Source organism: Sceloporus occidentalis, unplaced genomic scaffold (genome assembly GCF_023333645.1).
Source record: "Sceloporus occidentalis isolate IW3139 unplaced genomic scaffold, rSceOcc1.0.p SCAF_3, whole genome shotgun sequence".
NCBI classification, from domain to species: Eukaryota; Metazoa; Chordata; class Lepidosauria; order Squamata; family Phrynosomatidae; genus Sceloporus; species Sceloporus occidentalis.
In genome coordinates this window covers 214,534,646-214,553,855 of record NW_028316983.1, presented here as the reverse complement: position 1 = coordinate 214,553,855, position 19,210 = coordinate 214,534,646, and the positions used below count along the sequence as shown (strand labels likewise).

At 40.2% G+C, this 19,210-nt stretch overlaps 1 protein-coding gene across 1 annotated transcript in view; it reads left to right on the top strand.

Annotated features, from left to right (window-relative positions):
• Window positions 1–19,210, top strand: part of LOC149317471 (cyclic nucleotide-gated channel beta-3-like) — a 76,799-nt gene that overhangs the window by 36,527 nt on the left and 21,062 nt on the right. Inside the window, exons 4-9 of the mRNA XM_089518378.1 lie at window positions 7,557–7,708; window positions 8,856–9,101; window positions 10,605–10,817; window positions 12,693–12,853; window positions 14,489–14,539; window positions 16,334–16,420. Of these exons, the coding sequence (XP_089374504.1) occupies window positions 7,557–7,708; window positions 8,856–9,101; window positions 10,605–10,817; window positions 12,693–12,853; window positions 14,489–14,539; window positions 16,334–16,420 (910 nt within the window). The remainder of the gene's footprint in view (window positions 1–7,556; window positions 7,709–8,855; window positions 9,102–10,604; window positions 10,818–12,692; window positions 12,854–14,488; window positions 14,540–16,333; window positions 16,421–19,210) is intronic.

Sequence of the window (19,210 nt, the reverse complement as noted above, 5' to 3'; positions counted from 1 at the left end):
TGAGGTCAATGGTGGGCAAGAGGGAAAGAATATGGAAAAGGAGACAGAGGAGTCCATGTGAATGCTCTTGGCAAGAGCAAAGCTTTTTCTCCCAGCCTAGTTCTACTGAAAGAAAAATAAGAAAGAATTTTTCTGAAAGAAAAACAACAATATATGACATTTTTTAAAAACCTGATCCTATATGTATTTATTGTCATATTGCTTTTGGTGGAGGACTTTCAAACACGCTTTCTTACAATTACAGGCTTTTTTTAAATTCCAGTTTAAGGTTCATCTGTAATTTGGACATGAAAAAAATGCTTTTCCTTCACCTAATTATAGGGGTACAGCTTGGTGTGGGAGGTGGGCAAACTCATTAGCTTAGAGTGAATTTCTCCCTTCCACCATCCTTGCATGCCAGCTATGTCTGAGACAGACAACTGAGTTCCTGTGACTTTACTGTCTGTGGACTAGCAAACCATGCAAAAGTGAAGTTAGTTCTATCTATTATACTGAAAGTAGTTCTTTATATATTCAATGTACAAATGGCCTATTTTCCCATGTAACTGTAGATCTTGAAATAATTGTGTACAATATGTGCTACTCCCACCACCACCATCAGTAACTTGAATAGTCTATTGACGGTCCCAAACAGCCAAACTATATGTTACCAGGGGTGTTTATTTTCATGTGTTTGTCCCACTCACATAGCAAGGAAGGGACTATGCAAGGAAGGGGTGCCACACTTCTGCCAAGCACAAGTCCCAGCTCTCATTTACAATTCATGAACTCAGTAGCTTGAAAAACCATAGCATTATGTCTAACCTGATTTCTGTCTTTTCACTCCCAAGCCAGACAGGAATATTAAACCATGGGGAAATCATGGTTTTAAGATTCTAGGAAGTTGAGGGAGTGGCAAATTAGGAGTCCTACTCTGGACATAATGTTAATATAGGTTTTTTTTATATGAGATCTTTGTTTAGCTAATGGTAGCAGTGGGACAATCCCAAATCAAAGTCAGGAAAGAACAGAATCATCTAAAGCAATTGAATTAGGGGCAATAATAAGACTAGAAACAGGAGCCATCAGTACCTAAATCAAGTTATACAAAATAGCAGAGCTTTGGTCAGTTATTTTTGGGGTTAAAACACACACATTTCCCCCCGCCATCATGGCTACTGGCCATGATGGCAAGGGATTCTGGAGGCTGTAGTCCAAAAATGGCAGTTTTCTCAAATTGCTTAATATCCATCACACTGGGGTTCCATCTGGCCCTAAGGTGCAGAAACAGAAGCAGGGGGCTTATAAAACACTTTTGATTGTTGTTGTTGTTGTATTAATTATATCCCACTCTTTCCCCAGAAATGGCTCACAACATTAAAAGAACAATATAATTAAAAACATATAAAAGTGATAGATTTAAAACAGAATTAAATTGTTACAATATTAAAATATATTGCTTATTAAAAAAAAATATACAGTTAAAAAGATAAAATTGTTTGAAACATTTAAAATGATACAACACTCCAAGCCAGTCCTTTAAAAACATTCTTTTATGTCTGCTTGCATAAGAAGGTTTTAACATGCCAGCGAAGGGACAACAAGGAAGGGATCATTCTGATCTCCCTAGGAAGGAAGTTCCACAGTCCAGGGGCAGCCACAGAAAAGGCCTTTTCTCAAGTCCCCACCAACAATGCTTATGATGAGGTGGAATTAAAATAAGGTCCTCTCCAGAGGATCTCAGGGCCTGGGCCAGCTCACAGAGGGAGATACGGTCTGCCAAATAGCTTGGACCTGAGCCATGTAGGGCTTTATAGGTCATAACCAACATTTTGAATTGTGCTCGGAATCAAACTGGCAGGCAGTGGAGCTATTTCAACATGGATGTTGTGTGGTCTCTGTAACCTGCCCCTATTAACAATCTGGCTGCAGCTTTTTGGACCACTTGCTGTTTCCGAACACTCTTCAAAGGCAGCCCTGAGTACAGTGCATTACAGAACTCCAGATGGGATCTAACCAAGGCATGTACCACTAAGGCCATATCCAGCATTTCAAGAAACAGGTGCAGTTGGTGCACATGTTTTAAATGTGCAAAAGTACTCCTGGTCACTGTAGAAACCTGGATGTCTAGGTTCAGAGCCAAGTACATGAGTACCCCCAAACTGCAAGCCTCCATCTTCAGGGGGAGTGTAACCCCATCTAACACAGGCAGGATCCTTATTCCTTGGTTTGCCTTCCGACTGACCAGGGGCACCTCTGTCTTGTCTGGATTAAGTATCAATTTGTTTGCCCTCACCCAGTCCATTATTGATACAGACACTGGTTTAGGACCAGGACATCCTCCTTGGACTGAGGTGAAAAGGAATAATAGAGTTGGGTGTCACCCGCATATTGATGGCACCTCACCCCAAAACTCCAGAAAACTTCTCCCAGTGGTTTCATGTATATGATAAATAGCCTAGGGGACAACTCATAACCCTGGGGGACCCCACAAGCTAATGGCCAGGGGGTCAAGCAGGAGTCCCCCAGCATCACCTTCTGGGTTTGTCCACTGTAAAATATTGCCTCCATATCCCATCCAAGAGAGGCAGCCCAGAAGGATACCATGATTGATGGTATCAAAAGCTACACAACAAAATAACATCATACTCAAGGCAAAGGGCCATATATGTTGCTTATTGCCTCCCTGATAATAATGACTTGGCCTTACTTTATTTGATTAGTCACAAGGGGCGGAGCTAGCAGACTAGCTTTATATACCAACATCCAGAGCCTTCCAGAACAGTCCGGCCAGAGAGAGGAGAAGGAGAGGAGCTGCTTGGCAGCCATTTTGAGACCGTGTGCTTGAGACCGTGTGCTCGTTGCTGAAGGGGAGGAGCTTCTGTGAGTCACATCTGTGAGTCACAAGGGGGCGGAGCTAGCAGACTAGCTTTATATACCAACATCCAGAGCCTTTCAGAACAGTCCGGCCAGAGAGAGGAGAAGGAGAGGAGCTGCTTGGCAGCCATTTTGAGACCGTGTGCTTGAGACCGTGTGCTCGTTGCTGAAGGGGAGGAGCTTCTGTGAGTCACATCTGTGAGTCACAAGGGGCGGAGCTAGCAGACTAGCTTTATATACCAACATCCAGAGCCTTCCAGAACAGTCCGGCCAGAGAGAGGAGAAGGAGAGGAGCTGCTTGGCAGCCATTTTGAGACCGTGTGCTTGAGACTGTGTGCTCGTTGCTGGAGGGGCGGAGCTTCTGTGAGTCACATCTGTGAGTCACAAGGGGGCGGAGCTAGCAGACTAGCTTTATATACCACCTTCCAGAAAATGAAAGAGAATTTTCATTTTCTTAAACTCAACAACTCTGCTCAAGTGGCATCAGGTTAGAATCAGATATTGAAACAGAACCTTCCCTTTAAGTGTAAGATAGCAGCCAGTACTTACCTTTAAAGAAGTATTCCCAGTAGATTGACTGTTATATTTATTACTAAAGACTTTGCAGTATGGACAACGAGGGATCTGCCGCAGTCACCTGCAACTCTTGTGGGATGTTTCTCTTCTTGCCTACAGAAGTGGAGAACTTCACATGCACCAAGTGCAAGTTGGTAGCACTCTTGGAGGAGAAAGTGCAGCAGCTGGAGTCCAGAGTAGCTACACTTCAGCATATTAGGGAACAAGAGGATTTCCTGGACACAATAGAACTAACCATCTTAGATGAGTACCACGCAGAGGAAGATGCTAGGGTGGAAGACGTCACTTGCCAAACAGAGGAGGCAGACAGCTGGAGGAATGTCACAAAGAGAAGTAAGCCAAGAAGGAATTGTTCGGGGAGCTTGCAGCTAGAGAATCGATTCGAAGCTCTTTCCCTTATCAGGGAGGATGAAGAAGAGCAGCATGGACAGACTTCAGGGACAGAGCAGGGGAGCCTGAGAGTCCCACCCGAGGGAACAGTCGCTGCTAAGCCTTGGAGGAGGCGTGTGGTCGTAGTGGGGGACTCCTTGCTGAGGGGTACAGAAGCAGTGATTTGTAGGCCTGACAAGATGTCTCGAGAGGTGTGTTGTCTTCCAGGTGCAAAGATCCGTGATGTGACAGAGAGGCTGACAAGACTGGTGAAGCCTACTGACCAATACCCCTTCCTTTTGGTCCACGTGGGAACTAATGATACTGCAAGACACAGCATTCAGAACATCAAAAGGGATTACGAGGCGCTTGGTAGGAAGCTGAAAGGAATGGATGTACAGGTTGTCATCTCGTCTCTTCTGCCAGTTGAAGGGCATGGTCCAGGAAGGGAGAGGAAAATAGCAGATGTGAACAACTGGCTTCGCAGATGGTGCCGCCGAGAAGGATTTGGATTCTTCGATCATGGGCTGCGGTTCCATGAGGAGGGACTTCTTGCAACAGACGGGTTGCATCTCACGCCAGTTGGAAGAAATGTTTTTGCCAACAGTCTCAAGAACTTGATCAGGAGAGCTTTAAACTGAGTTCCGAGGGGAAGGGAGACAATATTAAGGAAGGCGAAAGGGATGGCGAAAATAGTCAAACTGACATAGAGGAAACAAGGCAAACAGTGCAGGGACCCAGCAGTGGGAGGCAAAAAAACTTGCACAGGCAGCAAGTAAAAGGGAACCATGGTCTGCGATGTCTCTACACTAATGCACAGAGCATGGGAAATAAGCAAGATGAACTCGAACTCCTAGTACAACAAAGCAAATATGATATAATAGGCATCACTGAAACCTGGTGGGATGAGTCTCATGATTGGAATGTGGAAATAGAGGGGTATAACCTTATTAAGAGAAATAGGCCAAACAGGAAAGGAGGAGGAATAGCACTATATGTCAGAGATATTTACACCAGTGAAGAGATCCTGGACATCAATCATGGAAGCCAGGTGGAGAGCATCTGGATAAGAATCAAAGGGGAGGGAAACAACAAGGGTGTTACGGTGGGAGTCTACTACAGACCCCCAAGTCAGACTGAGGAATTGGATGATATCTTTCTAGAACAGATGACCACACAGTCAGAAAAGAGAGATGTAGTAGTGATGGGCGACTTCAACTATCCTGATATTTGCTGGAAGTCAAACTCAGCAAAATCCTCAAGGTCTAGCAAATTCCTCACTTGCCTAGAAGACAATTTCATGGCCCAAAAGGTGGAAGAGGCAACAAGGGGGTCAGCTATTTTAGATCTGATCCTAACCAACAAGGATGACTTGGTTAATGGGGTGCAAGTGGTGGGATCCTTAGGTGGAAGCGACCATGTTCTCCTGGAGTTTGTTATACAATGGAGAGGAGAAGCCAGGCAGAGTCAGACACGCATCCTAGACTTTAGGAGAGCGGATTTCAGTAAACTTAGAGAAGTATTGAGGGCGATTCCATGGTCAGAAATACTAAAAGATAAAGGAGTTCAGGACGGATGGGACTTTCTCAAAAGGGAGATACTGAAGGCACAATTTCAAACAGTTCCAGTGAGAAAGAAAAACGGGAGGTGTCTCAAGAAACCAGGATGGATGACTAAGAAACTTTCAACCGAGTTGAGTTTGAAACGGAACATGTATAAGAAATGGAAAAAGGGGGAAATCACGAAAAAGGAATTCAAAGAAATAGCAGGCATGTGTAGGGGTAAAGTCAGAAAAGCTAAAGCGCAGAATGAACTCAGGCTTGCTAGAGAGGTTAAGAACAATAAAAAGGGCTTTTTTGGATATGTCCGCAGCAAGAGGAAGAAGAAAGAAACGGTAGGGCCACTGCGTGAAGAAGATGGCAAAATGCTAACAGGAGATAGAGAAAAGGCAGAATTACTCAACACCTTCTTTGCCTCAGTCTTCTCAGAAAAGGCAAAGGGTGCTCAACCTGAGGATAATGGAGCAGAGGACAGAATAGGGGAATTTCAGCACAGAATAAGTAAAGAGATAGTAGAGGAACACCTTGTTAATCTAAATGAATTTAAGTCTCCGGGACCAGATGAACTCCATCCAAGGGTATTAAAAGAACTGGCAAAAGTAATATCGGAGCCATTGGCAATCATATTTGAAAACTCCTGGAGAACAGGAGGGATCCCAGCAGACTGGAGGAGGGCAAACGTTGTCCCCATCTTCAAAAAGGGGAAAAAAGAGGATCCCAACAATTATTGTCCAGTTAGTCTGACATCAGTTCTAGGAAAGATTCTGGAGCAGATCATTAAACAGAGAGTTAGTGAACATCTAGAAGGCAATGCCATAATCACAAAAAGTCAACATGGGTTTCAGAGAAACAAGTCATGCCAGACAAATCTAATCTCTTTCTTTGACAAAATTACCAGCTTGGTAGATGAAGGGAATGCTGTGGATATAGTATATCTTGATTTCAGTAAGGCCTTTGACAAGGTTTCCCATGACATTCTTGCAAACAAGCTTGTAAAATGTGGGCTAGACAAAGGAACTGTTAAATGGATCTGTAATTGGTTGACCGGCCGAACCCAAAGGGTGCTCAACAATGGCTCCTTTTCATCCTGGAGAGAAGTGACCAGTGGGGTCCCACAGGGCTCTGTCCTGGGCCCAGTGCTATTCAACATCTTTATCAATGACCTGGATGACAGAATTGGGAGCATACTTATCAAATTTGCAGATGACACCAAATTAGCGGGAATAGCTAATACCCCAGAGGACAGGATCAAGATTCAAAATGACCTGAATAGACTAGAAAGCTGGGCCAAAGCTAACAAAATGAAATTCAACACAGAGAAATGTAAGGTATTGCACTTAGGGCGGAAAAATAAAATGCACAGATATAGGATGGGTGACACCTGGCTGAATGAAACTACGTGTGAAAGGGATCTAGGAGTCCAAGTAGACCACAAGTTGAACATGAGTGAACAGTGTGATGCGGCAGCTAAAAAGGCCAATGCTATTTTAGGCTGCATCAATAGAAGTATAGTGTCTAGATCAAGAGAAGTAATAGTGCCACTGTATTCTGCTTTGGTCAGGCCCCACCTAGAATATTGTGTTCAGTTCTGGGCGCCACAATTCAAAAAGGACATTGAGAAACTGGAGCGTGTCCAAAGGAGGGCGACAAAAATGGTGAAGGGTCTGGAGACCATGCCCTATGAGGAACGACTTAGGGAGCTGGGGATGTTTAGCCTGGAGAAAAGAAGGTTAAGAGGTGATATGATAGCCCTGTTTAAATATTTGAAAGGATGTCATATTGAGGAGGGAGCAAGCTTGTTTTCTGCTGCTCCAGAGAACAGGACCCGGAACAATGGATGCAAGCTACAGGAAAAGAGATTCCACCTGAACATTAGGAGGAACTTCCTGACAGTAAGGGCTGTTCGGCAGTGGAATGCACTTCCTCGGAAGGTGATAGAGTCTCCTTCCTTGGAGGTCTTTAAACAGAGGCTGGATGGCCATCTGTCAGGGATGCTTTGATTTGGATTTCCTGCATGGCAGGGGGTTGGACTGGATGGCCCTTGTGGTCTCTTCCAACTCTATGATTCTATGATTACATTGTTATTTACTTTGAGTAGGTGGAAATTACTTGTTATTTACTGTATGCCAAGTTTAATATTGTAATATATTTCTAACTTCTCAACTATTCTTTTTCCCCAACCCTACCCTGAAACAGTACAGACAATAAGAGGCCAGGAACCCCCATAAATGAATATACCCAAGAACAGCTCAGAGAAATTGTGAGGAAAATGAAAGAAAGGACTGCCACATATAAAGAAAAGTTGACAGATCCAGTCATCTCTTCACCTGAACCCAGTCCAACAGCCAGTAAGTTAACAGAAACTGAAAGTGTTTAAAGGTAATGCATTGGTATTTTCAAAAGTGTTACCTTAATTTGTTGCAAACTTGCTAGGCCTATACAATTTTCCAAGTCAAACTTTAGTCACTGGCTGGAAAAGGATCCTCCTTGAGGATTGTCTCCCCACCCCGACCCTCGGGTGCATCAATAATATTGTGTTTCTGCCTGAAATTTTCCCACAAATAACTTGTAGAGAATTTAACATAAAAACACCCATTTCACTTATGGAAACACTATGTATGCCCAAAAGGAGAGGAAAGAGAGGAACTCTACAGTAAGGGGAGGGAGGCAAACTGTTCAAACAAGGCATATAACCATATTATTAAGCAATGTGAAGCAAATGCATTAGGCAAATTCCAGCAGAGATGTCATTTTTGTGCCTGCAACCTTCTGTGCTCATGTTCCAGTCAAATCAGAATCAAAACAGGTCTGTTCAGATATAAGACCACTGAATTAAATGGGATTTACTCCCAGCTAAAGGCTAAAAAAGTATATTTTCATAAGTATATACTGAAAGTATATTTTCCTGCTAATGGGGAACTGGGTATCTAGTGAACCTGATCATTCACCAGTCAACCCAATTTAAAATGGTCAGTTCTGTCTAACAAATATATATCTAATAAATATAGTCATAATGCATGCTTCTGAGGGAGGTGTGATAAATACATTTCATAGTATTCAGCTAATGCTAATGGTATCACTGCACAGGCAAGAACATAGAGCAATATTCATGTTAATCACTTAACACTTTTCTAAATAGGTGTAAACTTTGCTAACAGTTGTTTCCAGAAATCTCTGAGGAGAATATTGCCTTGATCTGTATCCAGCTGTGTCATTACACTATTGCAGCTTAGTACATTGCTATAACTAGTACTAGGATGATAAATGATCCTGGCACTATGCAACCAGTTTTCACATTTGTGTAAAGTTTTCAATGTGTCTTGCACCTTTGAATGCAGTGTGACACAATTCAGCATAACTATGCCAAAGAGAGTTTTAATTTTGTCAGCAGTAAGCTGGACTTGAGACCTAATGTATATTTTGCTGTAGTTATCAATGATCTTGGTGGTTTTTAGAAACATGCATTAAATGCTGCCTTTTTGAAAATTTATCTAGCGCCCAAAAAGCAGCCTCCACCTCCTCCACCAAAAGAAGAAAAAAAGGATGAAAAGAAGGATGAAAAGAAGGACGAAAAGAAGGATGAAAAGAAGGAGGACAAAAAGGAGGGAGATAAAAAGCCAGAAGAAGCCAAACCTGAGGAGGATCATTACTGTGACATGCTATGCTGTAAATTCAAGAGGCCACCCATGAAAGCATATATGAATGCATTGAAGCTACCAGAAAGTATAGATGCATACACAGGTAAACTGAATGCCTTTCAAAAAAAAGATGCAAAAAGAGGTAGAATGACATTAGTGGTGGCATATACTATGACTACAGAGGCCTCTGCTGTCTTCAGTTACCTTAAGATGGGGTGGCCAATTGTGGCAGGTCCAGGGGCCAGTTTTCTGTCCTGGGGCCCATCAGATGCCTCCTGGACTGCCGAACACAAAAACAAACCAAAAGCTAGTTTTGAAATAGGGATGGAACGGAAATTCATCAATTTCCCAATTGGACTCAAATCTGGAGTTCCCAGTTCCTCTAGAGGGGAAAAAATCAGTTTATCAAAGGTGCCAACAGATTGCAGGAACTTGTTTGTTTGTTTGTTTCCAGCACAGTATCAACTGTACGCTTTTTGACAACTGTGCAAGAGTTTGAGAAACTGCACAACTTTGCAGTAAAAAATTTATACTTGCAGTTTTTCCCTACAAACAGAAAACTGGACAGCATTCTAAAAAAAAAATCTCACACACTTAAAACTTAGTTGCACTGCAGACTATATCCCTGTACAAACAACACAGTAAACAGTTTGACACTGTGGCTGCAGTCCTGGCTGATTTGAAAGTTGTACAATCCAAATGTTACGCAATAGGAAAAGAAACTCAGATGACTGAAGCTGCAGCCACATGTGGTTTTCTTGTGCCACATTGCTGGTTTTCAATATGACTTTTGTTGTGCAATACGTTTGTTATGCAATATCTTGATTTTTTTATTTACATAGCAAGATTGCACAACAAAATGTTGTCCAAAAACTAACAATGCTGCATAGAAAATTGGCACATCATTTTGGATGTGCCAATCTGGATTTTGCACAACATTGCTATTCTAACATAAAAGACCACTGCTGCAAAATGTTACACAGATATGTCACTCAAAAATCCAGCAACGTCATACAAAAAATGGCACATGGTTTTATTGTGCAATATTGCTTTCTTGAACAAATCTTTGTTGTGCAACAGTTTTGTTGTACAGTATTGCTGTCCTCTATGTAAAAAAAAAAAAAGCAGTTTTGCACAAAACATAAATATGGCTGCCTAAAAACAATCTTTTTTTTTTTTTTTTTCGGTACAAACCAAAAGAGAAAGCTATATATCTTCTGGAAAACTGCAGTTTACTGGGCAATCTGTGCAGCTTTTGTAGAAAAGCTATCCATTTTGCTGTCATTGTTGGGAAGGTGTCCTGTGGGTTTTGAAGCTGCAGAACAAAAATTGTTTGGCTTTTTTTCTTATTATTATTGTCAACATGTGTAAGGACTTGTGGAAAAAAATCAATATTTACCATCAATTTTTTTTTACTTTTTTTAAAAAAAGCATCAAACAGTGGAGGTTAGCCAACATGTAATGTCTGAATTGGTTCTTATGTTGCATTTACTGTAGATCCAGTAATTTATTATTTTTTCATTGGATTTATACTTTCGAACAATGTATTATCTAGGTTCCAAGAAGAAGAGTTCTTTTAAAAGAAAGACACATATTTCTTTTCCAGATCGTCGGTATATAGCATGGCTGTTCTTGGTTACTCTTGCTTACAACTGGAACTGCTGGTTCATCCCACTGCGCTTAACATTCCCAATTCACACAACAAGCAACATGATATATTTTTTTACTGTGGACCTCTTGTGTGACATCTGCTACATCTGTGATGTGTGGTTGTTTCAGCCCAGAGTACAATTTGTGAGAGGTGGAGATATAATAGTAAGTAAAGCATGTGGGGGAACTAAGACACAGTACAATCATTTGATCATCGAAAAAGCCTCTGGAGTAGAGAGGCCTATGTTCATGTCATGAAGGTCTTCTTGATCCACATATTACCTCACAGGCAATTAAATTAGAAACATGTACTAATATAAACTGCTTCCTATATTATGTAAGTGTGCTACTTATATCATTAAGAGCTAGCATACTGTAATGGTTTGAGTGTTGGACTAGGACACCAGTAGACCAGGCCCCAGATCCCCACTCAACCATGAAAACCCACTGGATGACATTGAGCAAGCTACATTTTTCTTTCAGCCTCAAAGGAAGACAATGGCAAACCTCCTCTTGGCAATAAAATCTCATTATAGGTTTGCTCTAGGATTCCCATAAGTCAGAAATGCCTTGTAAATCCCGTTGTGGGAGAAAAGCAAGATATAAATCTTTGAAATAAATAAATAAATGCACAAGATTTATATTAAATTAAATCTAAGGTAAGGTATCGTCCAGAAATCTATTCTGTATGGAATTTCCAGTACCACAATCCAATATTCACTAATCTTATTGCATCAGGTCGCTTCCCAACATGGCTGTTGTTTAGCAGTCTTGATTATGCTTTGTCTTGCTCTGATATCAAAGTCCTTGTATCAATAAAAATAGATATTTGCTTATATATAGGTGAAATATGGCTTGTTGGAAGAACTGTGAGTTTATATTCTAAAGTGAAGGCAAATATGACATCTTCAGAGGCATGGGCTTGTTTTGAAACATCCTGACTATTTACTGCCTGAGCATAATTTTTTCCTCTAAGGTTGAATTTCTGGGGAAATTTTGTGAGTTTTTAGCAGGAATTATATACAACCACCACAGGAGCAAGGCTAAACTATACACTACTTTAAAGATGTAGCTGTCACAGTTTGAAATACCTACATATATACATAAAAATGGATTGGGACCATCATGTATCAGGAGTATTCACTTGCAAAAGAACTGTAACAACAATTCTTTAACAACTGCTATGAAAGTATTGTTCTACTGTACAACAATTTTGGTTTTGTTGGCAGTGGTAACAACTCCATAACAATTCCAGTTTAGTTTTAAAAACATTAGATCCCACCTGATACAGTTGTCTATAGTAAAAAGCATCACTCAGATATTGTTTTTTAAGTCCAAAAACAAATGTGCAATGCAATCCCTGATCTGGTGAGGCAGGTGAGTAGTAAATGGTGCAAAACAAAGCTCACTTACCTTTAAGAGCATTCTTATTTATTTTCAGTGAAACATGCAGTCACAAATATGTATACAGTACAATTATTTTAAAATAATGCTCTGGGTGCTGCCAAGTGGCAGGAGTATAAAGATCTACTTCTTTTTCTATACTTCTGCTGAAATTCCTTTGGTAAGGGAATAGCAACAGCTCTCAGTTAAAAATAAACAGCTAATCATTCTTAATAGATTCAGTGTTCACAGTTCCAATGCTAACAAGGGTGCATCCATCTGGCTTCCAAAAATCTGTTTGTTTACATAAGTAGTGTTACTGCCTGTGGACCCATACCTTTTATCCCTAGAGTGACTTCTCTGTGAGGCAGGTTTTTCTTCAATGGGAAAAATATTGCAATAATACTGTTACAATTAATTATGATTATGTTTGCAATGGTATCTTACTTCCTTTGCCTCAACTTTCCAATAATCTGAGTATGGTTGCTAGGTTTCCCTTATTGTAAGGGATGTTCCTTATTCATGGGTAGGAAAGCTCATCCTGTATGAATATTAAATGGGACCCCCAAAAGACCTAAATTTGGGGGTATAGGGCCAATATGCAGCTCCCAGATTATACACCAGATATACTCCAACTGGGGGAAGGATAGTCTGTAGTAAGTGAAGCTGTTGTCGAATTCTTCCTACTCCAGGCTCAACAGTGAACTTAGCCTGATGGAAGTAAAACTCCCACCCTCACTATGGCTGTGGATTTGGGGTTTTCTGTTGGATCTGAGATTTCATGCGAACCTGGAATTCTTAAAAGATGTCCTTCCTTTTGAGGTGGGCATTTTATATATGTGCCTCACTTGATCTAGCCAGACTTGTGCTGCGTGGCAAGAAGTTTGTAAGGCTTCCGAATTAGCTTTTCTATATGTCAGCCAACCACTGATTTGCTACTTGCTTTGATTTGGTATTTGCTCATAAAGGAGATGGTGAAAGGACAGGGTAATACCCAATTGCCTGCTTTGCAGCTTGATTCTACATGGTGATATCCTGGTCAGAGAAACAGTTCAGTACAGCATATAGGCTGGCAGTTTAAGACAGCAGTCATGTGGAACCTGAAAGGCTAAGCAATTTTATTATCATTCCTCATAATTGTCAACCTCACGTCATAAATTTTGACAATTCCGTATTGCTTTTCTGAAAACCTGGGAGCCATAAATTTGAGTGAATGTATTGAGTCATACTACTGGTCAATCTAGATTAATACTGTCAACCCAGACCAGAAGGAGCTCTCCATGGTTTTAGGCAGGATACATTCATAGCACTGCCTGGAGATACCAGGTATTCCTTGAAGGTCTTCAATCCAAGCAGTTGCCAGGCCCATTCTTCCTTAGCTGGTTAATACTTGGCTGAGAGATCACCAATGAACACCAGTGTTGTAGACTATATTTCAGAGGAAGAAACTAGCAAAACACATCTGAGTGTTCATTGCCTAAGGAAACACTATGAAATTAATGGGGTCACCATGAGTCAACAGGTAACTTGAAGGCACATACATATATACATACATGCAGGCAAATGTCCCCATCAATTTCTCATGCCCTTCTGAGACCATTTGAAGGACTCCTTTTAAAGCTGTTATATATGGGAGACAAATCCCTTATCATAGTCAATCATTGTGTCTAACAAAATTTCAGTGATCTGACATGATGTCAATCTGTTGTGAAGTCCACATCTCACTACTGTGGCTTCATTTTGTGTTTTGATTTCCTCTTAGTGTAGCTTGTATGGATAGCTTGTTCTTTCTCTGCGTTTTAAATGACAGTAGAGAGCAAGAGGAGAGGTTGGGTTGAGTACCATGGATATTATAACCATATCAAACAATGTGAGCATACCCTTGTCCTGCAACAAAAGTATGAATCTTTCAACAAATTTTTTAGAACAAAATACATTTGGGATCTGAAGAAACTGCAACACTAGCCAATGGTGAGCAGCTTAGTGAAGTCATGCTAGCAAAAGTGGCACATGATATTTAGGAAAAATCTAATGAATCACCTGGCAATAGAAGAGTCTCCTGATTAACAGATTAATTTTGCCCCACCATTTCATGTTTGCAGTACCACTTTCCAATATCAATTTCCCTATTACCTTTCTCTATTACATTTCTATTAAGGTTGCCAACTCCCACAAGTTACTGGGCACAGTAGCAGCCTAAGGCCAAATATAATTACTAGTCCCAAATCTAGAATAGGCCCATTGTATTATATAAACAATGACTAATCATCCAATGATTATGATTATTATCACTGATTCATTAGGTTTGCTGTAGTTGGGATCCAAAATGGTATTTAAGTCTAAGAGATTTAACTTGAGTGATTTCAGCTCAGTTCCAATAACTATCAGTATACTATTGGAATGAGACTTTAACTCAATATGTACTAAGTTTATTTGTTTCCCACATTCAAATTGTAGACAGAAAAAGTGGAATTGAAGAAATTCTACCGGAGTTCATTAAAATTTCGGGTAAGTGATATATGTTGCAAACGTAGAGTGAAAAAGGGAACTTTTTTCCATTTATAGTGGAAGTGTTAGAAGGCACAGAGATATTGGTATAAAAAAACAGGATTTTATCACTTCTGGAGAAAATATCAAGTATAAAAATGAATATCCTGCCAAAAATGATATACTTATTTCAGACCATCTCAATAATTACCAATGATTTCCCCTTTAAACAGTGGAACAAAGACTTATCAAAATTTCTCTGGGCTGGAAAGAAACCAAGAGTTAAGATGAAGATTCTGCAAGATTCAAAGGACAGGGGAAACCTAGCCTTACCAGATTTGAAAATTTATCATGTGAACTGTTTAAACTGGTTTACAGAGTGGATAAACATTATAAAATAAAAGAAAATAACAAATGGAGGGCTCGATTTACCCCTGGGTTGGCATGCATATCTATGGTATGAGAAAAGAGCCACAAACCAAGAATTTAAGAATCACTTCATGAGATTATCTCTGCTAAGAGTTTAGTTAAAATATAAAAATAAGTTGTGCCCCAAAATCCCATTATGGGTTTCATCTCATGAAGCTTTTCACAAAAGAAAAGGAACCTGGCTAAAATACGAAGATGTTCTGATAAGACAGGAAGGAGCTTACCAGTATAAGACAAGAGAAGAATTAGAAATGGAGAACATTAATTGCCATTGGTTCTTTGATCGACGACTATATGAGGGATTTTAAAAAGATGCAAAATTAGAAAATATTGAAAATGAAAAGACTAGAATTAGAGGATATGGGACTATCATGCAGCTATGACCCATAAATGTAGTCATTTTGTTGGGCTATCTCCTACATTCTGAAAACCCTTCTGACATTCTTATGTTAATCACAAAAACTGTTCCAGGAAATAAAGCTGTAGATGTGGAAAGTGATCATAATAGATCACCTGGTTTGGAGTTATGATATCCTAATTTAGACTGGCCATATTTTTTTCTGAGATACGTTATAAATAGTTCTGTTACACATACCCTCCTCCTTGAAAAACCTGGTAGTAGGTATTTGAAACTCACCATATTTTATTGCAGGTTTGTTTGCCCAAAACTGAAGTATTATGACGTAGAAAATACCGCTCTCCTGTAACAAAATCGACTGACCTTACAGGGAAATTTTTAACCATAAGACCAAGAAGTAGTATTAAAACACGGACAACATAAAGAATTTAAGTCATCCAGAGACAAGCACTGAATAACTTCTTTTTCACCTTGTTCAATTTCTGATCAAAAAATGTGATTAAGTCAGAGTTTGGAAAAGTTGTTGTTATTGCTGTTTTGGATGGTGACTTTAGAGTTCCTAGCCAGCATAGCCATTGTAGCTGGGGGAGTCTGGGAGCTGTGGGTTGTTTTGTTTGTTTGTTTGTTTGTTTGTTTGTTTGTTCTTGGTTTGTTTGTTTTTTTGTTTTTTTGTTTGTTCTTGGTTTGTTTGTTTTTTTAAACACCATGGTTTCCAAAACTCAGAATTGAGGATTAGAACTGGAGGCTCCAACCCTCCAAGTACCACCAAAAATATCTACAACAGAAATTAAGATATCTATGAATCAGGTATTCCTGGGTTTTCTTTTATTTCTCAACGTATCATTACTGCTTGATTAAATGGAATTTGAACAAATGCATGACAGTAAAAAGGGTTCACAGAAATGGCAACCATTGTTATATGCATATAGCTCTCCTCCATTTTTTGCAGACCAGGAGGACTGAACTTGCAAAGTTTTAAAGCATGCAGTATTAATAAAACAATATAACTGTACTGTTTTCTCCAACAGCTTGATGTGTTCTCAGTAATACCATTTGATGTCTTATACGTTGTATTTGGATTTAAAGCAATATTCAGAGCAAACCGAATGTGCAAGGTAAAATGAGATGATGTATTATTGCATTCATTTCTGGGACAGAGATTATGATGTGAGAATAGTTACTCGCTCACATTGCTGCGTAGCAGGGGATGGGGGAATAGATTTTCAAAGATAGGAAGCATAACAAAAAGTCAAATGTCTTTTGCTTGCATAACACAAAGATCTTATTTTTATAATGAGACCTCTGAATAAGTGGCTTTGAGCAGGCTTTTGGCTACTAATGGCAGTCAGATTTCTAGGAGACATTCATTCTGTTAGTAGCTTCATTCAAAGTAGCTTTCTAGGAGTAATTTGCTAGCAAATGAATAATATTGTATTGTGATATATGCAGGTGTAATTGTGATTTACACCTAGATATGTACTTTTTCAAACCATACAGAAGGAAGTATTCAGCATCTACATGTGTACTACATCACCCAGCCAGATGATCAACAGCTAGTAGGCTCTTGGCCCACAAACTGACTGCAGGGCTGTTCTTGAGCACAAATGGAGAAAGAAACAGCTTTACACTGGAAGAAGAGACTGTTATTTTCCCTTATTGTGCAAAAGCAGCTGAAATAAGCCTGGATGCAACCCTGCAGTGGATCAGTGGCTGGGAAGATAGCACTGCACCTGGTAGCTGCCTTCCCCCTGAGTCAAACAACCAGGCAGAGGGAACAGCTTCAGGTGCCTGTCATAATAGAATCATGGAATCATAGCTGTAGAAGTGACCCCAAGAGCCATCCAGTCCAACCCCTGCTATGCAGGAAGACACAATCAAAGCACTCCTGACAGATGGCCATCCAGCCTTTGTTTAAAAACCTCCAAAGGAAGAGATTCTACTACAACATATAAGTATATTGACAGATAGTTACATTCCACCAGCATGCTGTAGGATCTGAGTGACTGTCCGCACATCTGTCTGTACACAGTTCTTCTCAGGAGGCAGATAAATGCAATATCTTTCTCATTTTTTAGAAAACAGAGACATCCCCTTTTAACACCACCTCCTACAAATTATTAGACCAACATTCTTAGTCCAGTACTATAGGAATAGTGAGTGCTATTGATTTAGCTCGGGGATGGGTACATTGTGGCCCATGGTCTGTATGCAGCCCCAGAATTGTTCTTGTGGCTCCCGGGGGGGGGGGGGGGAATACATCTTTTGCCCCCAAATACCTCTTTGGAGGCCAGGGTGATATTCTACCCTCCTGGGCCATTTTACTCCAAGAACAGTTTAAAAAAAGAAATGAAAAAAAAGGAAGAAAGAAAAAGGAAGTGACTTTAAGTCACTTCCTATTGTAAAAAAAGGTCTCTTGGGGGGCCTAAAATTACTCAGAGGGACAAAAACATGGAGAAAATGCCCCCTAGTCTTTATTAGGGGAGCACTTTGAATCAACATTTGTGTTTTGGGCAGATGAATACAGTGGAGAGGTGCAAACTTAATGGAGGACCAATGCAGGCCCCTAAATTTTGATAAATGCCTAGCCTTGAGTTAACATTTTTGTGGGAAAGGGGGGAATGAATTAAACCATAATTAAATATAACTAGCTTTAACTATTTAACTATTTAAAATTTATTTCCAGATTAATTTATTAAGTCTCATCTGGGAAGGGAATAATTAATTTGCATGTAACCAGTTGTTATATTTATATGTAAACCACTGTTCCCTCATAAATGAGTTTAGGATTTTAGCCTAAAAGTCATGCTGATTCTGTCCTATTGGAAAATGCCCACATGTGCAGTTGAAATGGGAACACATAGCCAGTCTAACTAGACACAATATAAAATGGTAATGTTGCATATATGGCTAGGGATTGATCCATCATTTCAGGCTGTGGACAGTGATGACAAATGCTTACAAAGAAACAAAGCTGGTTCCATAGTAAGGATCAATAGGAAAAAAAAGTGTCACAAAGCCATCCTAAAAGTGTATGATGCAACCACAGTTGAAATACTGTTTACATTTCTGATGAGTTCACCTTAGAAGGAATATTATAGAACAAAATAATATTTTAAAAGACAGCCAAAATAATCAAGGGACAAGAGTAACTTTTCTTTGAGGAAACTTTGACCTGAGACAGATGGGCCAAAAGGGGCATGCCATTGCCGATACTAGAGTTCAGGAGTGCACATTAACCACATGCTCCCAAACCCTAGCATGTAACGGTGGCAGCATCATGGTGGCATCCCATCCACATAGGCGCTGCCATTTTGATGTATGGGACGCGCAGCGTATACAGGTCGCTGCACATCGTTTATGTCACTGGCACGCCATTGGCACACCCGTGATGTGCGCCATGCACTGTAAAAAGAACCCATTTTTTCCAGGTTCTTTTTACTCCAGAGGGACGCCACACAATTTGGCTGCTGAAACCCCTCCAGAGTTAAACAGACACTTCCAGCCCACCATTTTTGGGCAGTCTGTCTTGGGCCTTTATAAGGTTTGGGGCTTTTAATCTTAGCAAAGGGACAGAAGAGGTGTATAAAAAAAAGCATGATGTTGAACATCTTGATACTTCCTCTGTGATCACCAATTAGCAAACATTAATCCTCTTTTGCATTAGCCTCCCAGCCTGAGGCCGGCCATCAGCACAGAACAATACACTGCAAATCACTCCTGCATTCCCAGGCTCACACAGTATATATACACCCAACTTTTTCCAGGCAAAGCATTCTCTGAAGATGCCAGCCACAGATGCTGGCAGAACGTCAGGAAGAAAGTTTTCTAGAACAGGGCCACATAGCCTGAAAAACCCACAAAAAACCATAAATATGTTATTGGTCAAAAAACACTATTTTCAGAAA